The sequence below is a fragment of the Geotrypetes seraphini genome, chromosome 4 (assembly GCF_902459505.1).
Source record: "Geotrypetes seraphini chromosome 4, aGeoSer1.1, whole genome shotgun sequence".
NCBI classification, from domain to species: Eukaryota; Metazoa; Chordata; class Amphibia; order Gymnophiona; family Dermophiidae; genus Geotrypetes; species Geotrypetes seraphini.
Genome location: NC_047087.1, coordinates 285,470,841 through 285,484,048, shown reverse-complemented (window position 1 = coordinate 285,484,048; position 13,208 = coordinate 285,470,841). Strand labels below are relative to the sequence as shown.

The following is a 13,208-nucleotide window of genomic DNA, read 5'->3' as shown; positions in this document are numbered from 1 at the left end:
ATTAATAGTAGTAGTAGTAAAAACATCCAAATCCTGTTTTGGAATGTCAGAATTTGGATATATTTCACACCAGTTTGTCCAAATAGCAAGGGGCTATGTTGTGGGTGTGTTTTGGGGCGGGACTAGGGAGGGCCCAAAAGTAGGATGTCCAATAGGGATCTTCAAATAGGAAGAAAGGGTCCATGTCTAAAAAATGATATTTTTATCAAGACCCATTTCAGTCACATTCAAGTTATAAAAAGTTGCTAATCGCTGGAGGGATTAAGGCATGACTCCTCTTTAATCCCCCAGTGGTTGCTGACCTCCTCTTCCCTGAAAATGAAACTAGAAAGGAAAACCTGTAGCAAGCAGGTCAGAGGAAGAGCCTTTCCTAGTGGTTAGTGCAGTGGATTGTTAACCAAGGGACCCTGGTTCAAGTCACACTTCAATTCCGTTCGGCTTGTACAATTGGAACGTATCATGTCATAATTAATACTTGTATACTTGGTTGTTTCTTGGGTTTTTTCCTCTTCAAATGTTATTATTATAAATCTTTATATGTTATTATAAATCTACTAAAAAAAGAAAAGAAATAATTAACACAAAACCAGAATGTAGGATAAAAAATAAAAAAAAAATTAAAGATCTTAGGAAAGACAGATCTCAGTAGGTTAAAATAAAGATAATGTCGTCCTGATAAGGACGTTTCAATGTAAGCATCTTTGAATAAAAATGCCTTTAATTTTGATCTTTAAAAAAAAAAAAAATAATAATAATTCTGAGTCTTCTAGAAACAGAAAAATAGCAACTGTACCTAAATATATCAGACACCTGCAAGCCTGAAGGCTTTTGGTGTACTTTCAGGTACCGTAGGCATTTTTCAGGTTCTGGAGGGATCACATTTACACAAAGAGAGCTATAGTGGGGTTTGAACCCGAGTCCCTTGGTTTACAATCCACAGCACTAACCACTAGGCTACTCTGCTCTGCAGGGATATATGTGTGGCCATATATTTTAAAATGATGCCAGACAGATATTCATGTCCCTGTTTTTTCGTTCTTCAAAAGATGGATGCTTCATTTTGGAAATGGCTATTCTTTTAGACATTTTCAGTGCAAAAGCATCCATCTCATAGCCATAATCGAAGGGAAATATCGATGTTTTGCCTGTTTGATTATGGCTGCGAGAGGGACTTTTTTTTTAGGTCATAATGAGTAGGACTTTTGTTTTTGGACAAACATTTTTTATAAAAGTTCTTTCTCTATGTTCCCACCATTGTATCAGTACAATCTAAAATCATCCACCTAGGTGAGACAGGTTTTCAAGTCAAAGATCAGATGGAAAGGAATAAGACAAGATTCTCTTTTATTTTACCTTGTCTTTTTTAAGAAATCCTCTAAGCAACAGGCTGGGTGATGTTGTAGAATGAAGGCTGGGGGGGGGGGGGGGGGGATATTATAATTAGCACCTCAATGATAAAGTCCTTTCCAATGGCATTTAGAAATCCTCAATGATTTTCAGTATACGTAAGAGTGTGGTAACACATACGGTACGAATATGCAGACATATTTTAATGCTAATTTGGACCACAAAAGTAATAAAACAAGAGACTAAGGGGCCCTTTTACTGGAGGGCAATAGAGTGTTGCACTTATTGCATGTTAGATGCAAAAATTAATGTGCAAAGCCTACGCACTGGTGACTGGGGCATTCCCAGATCTTCCCATCCAGTTGCCATATAGAAAAATCCTTTTTCTGCAGTAACCCCCAAATTCTGTATATGGCGCCTAAGAGTATGCGTACGTAACTGATGTGTGCACACAATTAATTGGTTTAACCAGTGCTGATAATTGGCAACTAAGACCTGTTAATTAGAAGTTGCGCACACAGCTTAGTAGGCGCATTGCACTAGAGAATGATACGGAGACAAATTTTTCCCCGTCCTTATGAGTTTTCTCTCTGTCCCTGTCCCTTCCCCATTCAAGGAAGCTCTGCCTTAACCACACAAGCCTTGAACACGTATGATTTTAAAGTGTTTGAGGCTTGTGCAGATGAGGATGGAGCTTAGGCATTGGTGGAATGAGGCATTATGACATCACAATCTGAGCTCTAGAATGTTGATACTTAAGATTTTAAAGTGTTTGAGGCTTGTGTAGATGAGGATGGAGCTTAGACATTGGTGGAATGAGGCATTATGACATCACAATCTGAGCTCTAGAATGTTGCTACTTATGATTTTAAAGTGTTTGAGGCTTGTGCAGATGAGGACGGAGCTTAGGCATTTGTGGAATGAGGCATTATGACATCACAATCTGAGCTGAAGAATGTTGTTACTTATGATTTTAAAGTGGCTGAGGCTTGTGCAGATGAGGACGGAGCTGAGGCATTGGTGGAATGAGGCATTATGACATCACAATCTGAGCTCTAGAATGTTGCTACTTATGATTTTAAAGTGTTTGAGGCTTGTGCAGATGAGGACGGAGCTTAGGCATTTGTGGAATGAGGCATTATGACATCACAATCTGAGCTGAAGAATGTTGTTACTTATGATTTTAAAGTGGCTGAGGCTTGTGCAGATGAGGATGGAGCTTGCAGGAATGGGACAGGGACAGGAAAATAACTCGCCGGGATGGGAAAATGAGTTTCTGCGGGGACGGGAAAAAATTTGTCCCCGTGTCATTCTCTACATTGCACAAAATGTTATGTAAAAGGGGGCATGGCCAGAGATAGATCATGTGCATTCCTAGAAGTTATGCATGCCTAAACATTATGACATTCACTGGCACCAAGCATGATTCTATAACATGTGTGCAACTTCTACAGAATCACACTTACTGTGTGCTTGTCGGCACCAATATTTAGGTGCCATATATGGAAGGAGGGGGGGGGAAGGGGGGTATTAGTGCAATGGCTGTTAGGGTCAATGCAGTTACCAGTGACAGTGGGTAGAAAAAGGACAATTTTATAATAGGTGCACATGTTACTGTTGAGAATAATTAGCACTGACCAAAATCAGTGCAGACAAATGTTACTCTTCACCTCACATGAAAAACCATTGCGGCAAGACTACCAACATATTTATCACATGAAGGACAGAAAGGCTTGTGACCAAAAGACACTAAGGGTCCCTTTTACAAAGCCGTGACAGCGATGGGCTTCGGTGAATTGGACAAATGCTACTGTGGCTTTGTAAAAGAGGCCCTGTATTTTTTATATTTTCAAAACTTTATAGTGTAATTAATAACCAAGACAGAATGGCTTCAAAACAATTCAACTTCAGCTTTATCAACATGTTCTTATTTCTTTGTTCTGTTTTTCCTGATATGTCATGGACCGCCTGTACTTACACTCTGTAAAGACTTATTATGAATATGAGGTCTATGTTTGTATTTATATGACAAAATGCTAATAAAACTGATTGAACTTAAAAAAAAAAAAAATGAATTCCCCCCCTCCCCCCACTTACCTGTGCCCCATGGCGGCCCTCCATTTCACTCAGGCAGCTTTCTCAGGGGCTGTGTTTTTAACAAACTCATTCCTTATGCAGTTCAACAAAAGGAGCTTCAAAAACTTTCCAGCTCTACTCATATTCTAATACAGTGGAACCTTAGTTTACGAGCATACTTCGTTCCAGAAGCATGCTCGTAAACCAAATTGCTCGTTTATCAAAGCGAGTTTCCCCATAGGAAGTAAGGGAAACTCACTTGATTGGTTCCACCTCCCCCGCCACGACACTGCTCCACCACCCCCACCCCCCGCTCGAACCGGCATCGCCCCCTCCCCCCCTGAGAACCGGCATCACACCTCCCCGCTCGAATCGGCATTGCTCCCGCCTGAGAATGCCCCCCCCCCGCTCGAACCGGCATCGCACCCCCTTGCTGGAAGCGGCATCCCCCGCCCCGCCCAAACAAGCCCCTTACCCCATCTGGCACCGACACACAGCACCAACCCACAGGATGTGCCCGTGAACAAAGATCCCACCTCTTGCCTGGGCTGGGCCTTGAGCATCTGCGCATGCTCAAGGCCTTCTGGCTCTTGTTTTCTCTGCGCAGATGCTCAAGGCCCAGCCCAGGCAAGATCTTCGTTCACTGGCACCAGCACGTCCTGTGGGTTGGTGCTGCATGCCGGTGCCAGATGGAGTAAGGAGCTTGTTAGGGCGGGAGGGGGATGCCGCTTCCAGTACTGGGGTGCGATGCTGGTTTGAGCGGGGGGGTGCGATGCCAGTTCTTGGGGTGGGGGGAGGGGGTGCTCGCAAATCGATAAGCAGCATAAAATCTGATTTACTCCTTGGGTCCTTGGGATCTTGCCAAGTATTTGTGACCTGGGTTGGCCACTGTTGGAAACAGGATACTGCTTGATGGACCTTCGGTGTGTCCCAGTATAGCAACTCTTATGTTCTTATATTGTCTGTTGGCAGCTGAGGTCTTTTTCCTCCATGTGATAAATGCCATTGTTAATAATTATATTTCATGCTAGTCTTGCCTCAACAGTATTTTGGATTTTTTTTTTTAGAATATTAGCACTGACATACTAAAATGTGCACACTTACCTGTAAAAGTGTCAGCGGGATGCCTAAGTGCTATGTGAGTATAAGTCACAAAATAGAAAAGAACCTCCCAAACCCCAAGACTAGAAAATGATTAGGGGAGAGAGACAAAGGCCAACTAAATAATAATAACTAAAATTAATAAATATTAATGAAAGCAGGAGAGCCCTCAGTCACACAGCCACCGCTGGAAAATCCAGTGAGTAGCTGTCGCGGGGTTACACCCGGAAGAGTGTTAACTGCGGAACATCCCTGGGCTCTCTCCGCGTGAGAAGTGATTAACTAATGCAACAACCACCATTCCCATTTTGTGATTTTTCAACCTCCATTACTGTAGGGTTTATTTTTTGTTCTATGTGAGTATAAGTGGCATAGTATACAAATGCAAGGAGGCCTGTGCATGAAATGCTTAGCCCATGCCCATTTCCCATCCTATAATAAGCCATGCAGTTGTGTGTGAAATTAGCAGGTGGTGTCATGCTCTTATGTCCAAGTGCTTAACTCCTTAGCACAGGGGTGTCCAATGTCGGTCCTCGAGGGCCGCAATCCAGTCGGGTTTTCAGGATTTCCCCAATGAATATGCATGAGATCTGTGTGCATGCACTGCTTTCAATGCATATTCATTGGGGAAATCCTGAAAACCCGACTGGATTGCGGCCCTCGAGGACCGACATTGGACACCCCTGCCTTAGCACATTTTGGTAAAAAAGCCCCTGTGTGAGGTCAATAGAAGCAGAAAGTATAAGTGGAAAGTCAGAAAGACTGAAGGGGCACGAATGAGGATACAATAGACAGAAGCCCCATACCTATGTAATAAGGTGTACATATGCATGTGTAATTATTGACCCCATCTATACAGGTGCCTCCATTCTCACAGTCACTGTCTTCACAGTCATCTTTATTAATCACACATGTCGGACCCTCAAATCCCTCAGCACAGGAACACCTGTGAAGTAAGAGAAAGATGGAATGAAAGAGGGGCAAAAACGAATGCTTTAACATTTTGGAGTCCAATTTTAAGAATTTGTTCCGTGTAGCAAAAAAGGTCCTACAGGGAACCCAACATAGAGGGAAAAAAGAATATCGAGAAACAACATGAACGCTATGTCCCCCCAATTCTTTATATGGCGCCTAAGGTCGCGCGCGCGCGCACAACTTAATTGATTGTATTGGCCTAATCAGCAATGATAATTGGCAATTATTAAAAGTTATGTGAACAACTTGGAAAGCGCGATTCTATAAAAAGTATGCGCCAGTTGTGGTGCGCTCCTTTCAAAATGGGGCATGGTCAGGGGTGGATTGTGGGCAGATCATGGGCATTCCTAAAGATTTGGAGCATTCTTATACAATATGCTCGATATGTGTTCAACTTAGGTGCAGGCAAGTAGGCCTGATTTTAGCTGACCTAGATGGGCATGCCTAAGTTATGCAATGCACACAGGGTGCGATTCCATAAAAGGTACACACACCTTGTAGAATCGCACTAAGTGCTGTTCTGGTCGGCACTAACTTTTTGGGCACTATGGCCCTGATTCTGCAAAGTGCCGTCCCAATTTTAGGCAGCTGTAGGCGTCCTACAGCTGTCTAATCAGCCAATCGGGATGCACGTTTTTTAAAAAAATGTTCCCCAGGCAGGCCGCCTATATTGAAGGCGCCTCTGGGAGCCTAGGGAGGCCCGCAAGATGCCTAAGCTCGCCCAAGGGCCTTAGGCAAACCTAGGCGGCCCTACGCGTCTCCCTAGTAGAGGAAGAGACGCTTAAAATGTAGGCCAGCAAAATGCAGGCCTACATTGTAAGTAGACGCAGCCGCTATATTTATCGCAGCAAGGGATCTCCCTGCTGCAATAAGTATAGCGGCGGCCGCCACCGCCTGTCCAATCACCGGCAGGAGGGTGCCGAACCCCTCCTGCTGGAACACCCCCCCAAACTCCCAATTGCTGTCAGGAGGGTGCTGAACCCCTCTTGCCGGAAAGCCGCCCCCGCCCCCCGAAACTCTAGATCGCCATCAGGAGGGTGCCGAACCCCTCCTGCTGGAACCCCCCCAAACTCCCAATCGCCATCAGGAGGGTGCACAACCCCTCCTTCCAGAAAGCCAGACCCCCTCCGGACCCCCCATGCTAATGACCTTCTCCCCCCGATGACTCCCCTAACTCCCCCCCCAACTAACCTTTAAATGTTGGCTAGCTGGACGGATCTTGCTGCCGTCCAGCCAACAGGCCCGCCCCTTCACGGCCCATCCCCGCTAAGTCTAAGGCCTGATTGGCCAGGCTCTAGAAGCCTGGACCAATCAGGCCTTAGGCATAGCGGGTCCGCCCATCCCCACTAATCCTAGGCCCTGATTCTGTATAGGACACCCGGGAGAGGTGTCCTATACAGAATTGGGCCTATACTAACCCTGATTCTGTAACCGGAGTCCATGTTACAGACGCCGATTAGAGAATCGGGTTAGAGTAGAGGCGGCCGCTACACTTACTCACACACTTTACTCACACACGGCTTGATTATTTATATATATATATATATATATATATATATAAATAATCAAGCCGTGTGTAAGTAAAACAGACTGCAAAAGACACCCCTCCCCCCAAAAAAAAAGAAAACCCCACAAAAACAACAACAAAACCAAAACCACTTCACGCAGTGAGTAGTGTGAAATCTGACTCAGTCTCAAACTGGACAAGAAAACTCACCACTGTCTTGATTGTGGGTTCAGTATATTTTATAGGCAAACACAACCAAAAAAATCCAATGGAACTGCAGTGATGCGTCAAACAACGGGAAAAGGAAAAACCGCATGAATGGTGTACAAGATGCCAAGTTCATCAATGAACATAAATATGAACAAAAATCAGTTTGTATCTAACATATGGTCCAAGAGGTAGATAAACCCGGACCCGACAGTCCATGTTTCAAATAAACACTCCTTCCTCAGGGGTCCTAGAAAGTGTCACATACTAGGGTACCATATGGATGACAACTGGAAATAGCGATTTTGTGAGCAACTAAACGAGCAGAGTCTGATCAAAGTGATCTTACACTGCAGAGGAGTAGTATAGTTGCTCACAAAATTGCTACTTCCAGTTGTCATCCATATGGTACCCTAGTATATGACACTTTCTAGGACCCCTGAGGAAGGAGTATTTATCTACCTCTTGGACCATGTTAGATACAAACTGCAGTTTTTTTCCTTTTTCAGTATATTTTAAGACATTTTGCACTGTCACCACATTTTGCTCTGAACTTAAGCCAAAGGGGCGCAATCGGGAAGATATACTCTTATGTTCCGTCACTGGCTTAACGATATGAATTTGGTACTCCTGGTATCATATTTCAAAGGACTTGTATGGTATCCTTTGTCATAATGTTGCACACATGCATGGATTGGCTACCAGATTCTTAAGAGGTGCTCAATATCTTGGCTTCTCTGAAAAGAGGAAGTCTTTGTTTTAATAAAATGTTTCAATAAAGTAAACTTTTATATTGCTGATCTAAAACTCAATTTGCTCATGCCTATTCTTGATTTTCACTGTTTCAGCTGCCTCCAGCATCAGCTCCTATTCCTCTGATTTATCCAGAATAATAATATGTATTAAATCGAGGGACAGATGGGAGTTTTGGATGGAAGGGAGACATTTTACTAATATGGCAATGTTGTTTGACTGGCACTGCTTTTGAAAGATGTGCATTTATCCAGATTGCCGTTTCCCAAATCTAATTTTAATCCCTTAAGACTGCAAAATCTTACTGATAGCAATAATGAAAATCTTGACTCCTGCTGCCATAATGGAGGCTGCAGGCTCTGCAAATACTTTATTATCGCCACATTGAATATTCCTCAGAAAATAATGTTTGTAATAGCACCCAAAGGCAAAGCTTTATCTTCAGAAACTTCCAATTATCCCGTTCAAACAAAAAACCAAATACATAAATAAATGCAAAATCTTCAGACCCAATTTAAATCTTGTACATGGTTAGACACAGAACTCAATGGCTAATTCAACCATTTTGTAGGTAATGGATGCAAAAAAATGCAGCTGGACAGAAGATTTGAACTGGACAATTCTCTTTTATTTATTATTATTATTATTTTGCCATATCTACTTGGAAATCATCAGCAAATAATCTAGTAATTAGTATTAAAATATCCACTGAAACCAGCAACTGGATGGTGTAGACAGCTGCAAAGAGGACATTTCATGAGTTCTGCCAATTATTTTTAAGGAACATGAACTCCTACCTTGCTCACAAAAAGAGCTCCGTAGAAGGAATGTAAAAATCCTTTACATGGAGGAAGGGATGATGCATGAGATAGCATGTCTTTTTCCACTAATAACAGAGGTATTTAAAATTTCATTTTTCATTGTACATAATAGCTACTTAGATTAAATAAATGTGGATGTCTGTGCAGCAAAATCACCAAAAAGTAATTTCTATGGGACATGGTTGGTTAATATACATAGAGACTCAATCAAAACTTTGAAACATCCACAAACCAGCTTAAGTCAGCACTTGGATGTCCTAATAGCTGGGACGTCCAAGTGCCGATAATCAAAACCACTGTGTATCCAGAGCTCAAAGGGGCGTGTTGGGAAATGTGTTAAGAGCGGACATCAGGTGTGCTTAGACCTGGACGTCCTGCAGCGGTAATCAAAGCTTTCCCAGGACGGAACATAGATGATGGCAGTTAGACCTGTTTTAATTGTGTCTAAAGTGCCTCAAAGCTGTCCAAATTGCCCACTTACTCCCCCAGTGGTCACTGACCCCCCTCCCACCACCCAAAAATGGAGGAAAAACAGTACATTGAGGGCTTGCCATCAGCTAATCATGGCAGGGGAATCCCCATCAGCTGAGCCAGCTCAGCTGATGAAGATTCCCCCTGTCAGGATCAGATGAACTGGCAGGGAGATTCCTCTCTCCCTCCCTCCCTCGCTTGCACTGATCCCCTCCAATGCACCTCCAAACTAACCAAATAAAAAAAGAACTGCTGAGCCCTATACCCCTTACCCCAACATACCCCCGACATCCCTGGACTCCCGACATCCCCCAAAATCCCTGGACACCTCTCCCCTGATATTCCTGGACCCCCCAACATCCTCCCCATCCCCCAACATTCCTGGCCCCCCTGACATCCCCATACCTTCGGATGACAATCGGAAGGAGGGAAGCACACGCCCTCCTGCCTATAGGGTTGCATGCTTAGAATGACGGGCCTTCCCCCTCCCAATGCATCTTGGAATGTAGTGGGAGGGGCTTAAGGCCCTGACTGGCTCACAATCACGATATATTGTTTATTGAAAGCTTCTGTACTGCTACTAATGACTGGGGAGTCAATTCAGAGCAGTTTACACGAGCTTCTGTAAAGGCGTTGCAATACATGAGCTTCTGTAAAGGTGTTACGATACAGAGTTAGCGTTTTCTGAGATGGTTTTCAATACAGACACATTTATATCATAATCAATCATCCTACGTATATGTACACATTTATACCATATACACATATAATACTAGTATCGTGTATTATATGCACACATAATACCTGTATTGTGTTCTATGTTGTGTTCCTAATAGGGATAAGCCAGCTTTATTAGTTAAAATAGTCTGTGAAGAGGATGGTCTTTATCACCTTCTTGAACTTTACGATGTACTTTTCTAGTTTTAATTCCTTCAGAAGGGAGTTCCACCACCTTGGTGCCATCGCTGAGAACATTCTTGTCCTAACGTTTTTGTGTTTGATGTCTCTGAAGGAAGGTATTATTCTTGGCTCGAGCACAGGGCGCATGCTGGTGTATGGTAATGTAGTCTGGCTGCTAGATATTATGGTTCCAAGAGAAGAATGATTATGTGTGTCAACAACAAAGACCTTGAATTTTACCCTGCTTTCATTTGGGAGCCAGTATAACTACCGTATATACTATTTTTTTGTGATTTTGTATCAGACATTCACATTTATCCCCCCTTTTACAAAACCTCAATAGTGGGTTTTAGAGCAGGTTGGCACGCTGAATGCACTGCGCTTCTCCAGATGCCCATAGAGTTCCTAAGAGTGTTGAGAGCAGAACAGAGCATTCAATGCGCCAGCCTGCACTAAAAACCGTTATTGTGGTTTTGTAAAAGGGGGGTGGGTTAATTAAATTATAGAAAATATTGTGTACACTAAATATGGAATTTTAAAATTGCTCTTACTAGCTATATAAATATATTATACTTATACACTTCTCCCTCCGTAGTCACGGGTTTATTACACGCAACTTCGATTATTCCCATTTTTTGCCTCCCAAACAACAGTAATTTTTAAAGACTGCCTCTGATCCATCTCTGCCTCCCTCCTGCGTCCTGGACCTCTCCAGATCTTCCCTGGTGGTCTAGTGGTGATGCGAGGCAGGAGTGATCTTCCTACGCTCCTGCTCAATGCAGAGCCGTCAACAAAAGTGGCTGCTGTGAGACCATGGGAACTCACGGCAGCCATTTTTGTTGACAGCTCTGCACGGAGCAGGAGCGTAGGAAGATCGCTCCTGCTCCACTTCACCGCTAGACCACCAGGTATGGTCTGGGGAGGTCCGGGACGCAGGCAGGGGTGGGTCAGAGTCGGCCCTAAAAGTTATTTGCAACTTTCCATATTCGCAGGCCAGCTCTGCCCCTAACCCCCACAAATATGGAGGGAGAAGTGTATAAATTTATATGCATCTCATATATACAGATATATATACCTCTATGTGTATGTTTGTTACATAAATACTTTAAATGCATACACATACATTATATATATACCTACACATTTTGACTTATAGTGTCTCATACAGCCCCTGTTATCTCCATTATTTTCCACTGCTGGTCATGTCAACCTTCTTCTTTTATCAGAAACTTGATCTGTTCTCCATATCTCGCCAAAATTAAAGGAGGAAGGAGTAAGGAAACATTTTTACTTGGTTTGAAAGCTGCAAGGATAAATGGTTTGATTGAAGGGATCTGCAAACCCCAGAGGAAAATAGAAGCCTATTGTAAAGATGCTTCGTTGCCAAGGAGACAACATGAGAGGTCATTTAGCACTTTTTTTTTTTTTTTTTTTTACATCTGGTAATTTTGGGCCTTAAGAGGTAGCTCTGGTTGTTTCTGCCTCTTGATTCTGCTTTATTTTTCAGAGACCCAATTTTCCATATGCCTGCCTTTCTCTCTTCCTCCCTCTCTAGCTGGAATTTATTTTCAGCAGCTAATTATCTTCTCTAGAGAATCATAAAGTGCAGAGAACAGGGTACATCTATATCCTTGAAAAGCAAGACATTTATAATGGTACTTTTGGTCATGAAAAGTATCAGCAAAAAATGCATATATTGTAGATAGATAGACAGATAGATATAGTTACATTGCATTTGCATAATGTATAGTTTCTACAAATACAGGTCTGCAGCAGCATTTTGTATGCTCAACTCCCATAGATAATTAAATATAGTTACCATGGTACCAACCAATGTTTGCCCCTTTTCTGCTTCGAGCAGCTCACTGAACAGCTGACAAACAACTAGAAATACCATGCTCAAAGAGCAGACAAGGGACAGCACAAGTGCCAGATCTGCAGCTGTCAATCTTAGCTGTAAGAAATGACTATTTATTTATTATTTATTTTAAAAAATTTCTATACCGTTTTATTCCGAAACGGTTTACAATAAAATTACATACATAAAATATTGAAACAGGTCAGAACAGATAAAAACAAAAGCAGAAAGATTCAACCCTTGCAGTAGGTCACATGCTCGAAGAAATGCATCAACAAATAATTGCGTTTTCAGCATTTTCCTAAATGAACTCCTATCCCCACATTTCCAAATTTGACCAACAAGGCCATTCCAAAGTTTTATGCCTCTTTAGGAATGTACAACTTTGCTCATTTTTATCATATCATAAGTGATTTTAAAGGTGGTCATCTAAGATCCTATTATATAACAACATCTGGATGGATGTCCAAGTTCCATTATAGAATACTAGTGCAACCTGGTATTGGGGCGAGTACATTTAACAGGGGTCACCTAAATATATGGCAAGGATGTGCATAAGTTACAGTATTCTGTAAGTGGGGTGTGTAAGTGGCAGTAACCTGATGTCCCTCCCATGATCTGCCCATATGAACACCCTCCTTGCATTTATGTGCCATGCCACCTACAGGTACTCTTACAGAATAGCACTTAGCTGTTTTGCATGTAAGGGTACACTTACTGAAAACCTTGCACTATAAGGACAACTGTAGCAAATTGTAACAAGTTTCAAGTTTTTATTAAAATTTGATGTACACGCACTATCAAATATTTCAAAGCGTATTACAAATCTACAAAGGGGGGGAAAAATACAATAAATTAATACAATATAATACATACGTACAAACTCCAGACTGGTACAGAATGGATATGGGGATGAACTACAATAGCTATAGCAAAGAAAGAACATATATGGATAACACATCAGGGTGGGGGAAGAGGTAAAAAGAAAAGAAAAAAAAATAATTGAAACTCAGCAAATAAAAAAATTAAAAAACTCAGTAAACTGCATATTATGCACATTAATATAAGACCCTAGTATATGAGTAGTGAAGACACAGAAGGACTACGAAGATCTGCAATGTGACATAAACATGCTTGAAAAATGGGTAGCGACATGGCAAATGAGGTTTAACATAGATAAGTGAAGGTGATG

General features: G+C 42.3%; 1 protein-coding gene across 3 annotated transcripts in view; it reads right to left on the bottom strand.

Annotated features, from left to right (window-relative positions):
• SLIT1 (slit guidance ligand 1) overlaps window positions 1-13,208 on the bottom strand; it is a 606,757-nt gene that overhangs the window by 61,051 nt on the left and 532,498 nt on the right. For all 3 annotated transcript variants that reach the window (XM_033941251.1, XM_033941252.1, XM_033941253.1), the window contains one exon: window positions 5,331-5,470. In XM_033941251.1, the coding sequence (XP_033797142.1) occupies window positions 5,331-5,470 (140 nt within the window). The remainder of the gene's footprint in view (window positions 1-5,330; window positions 5,471-13,208) is intronic.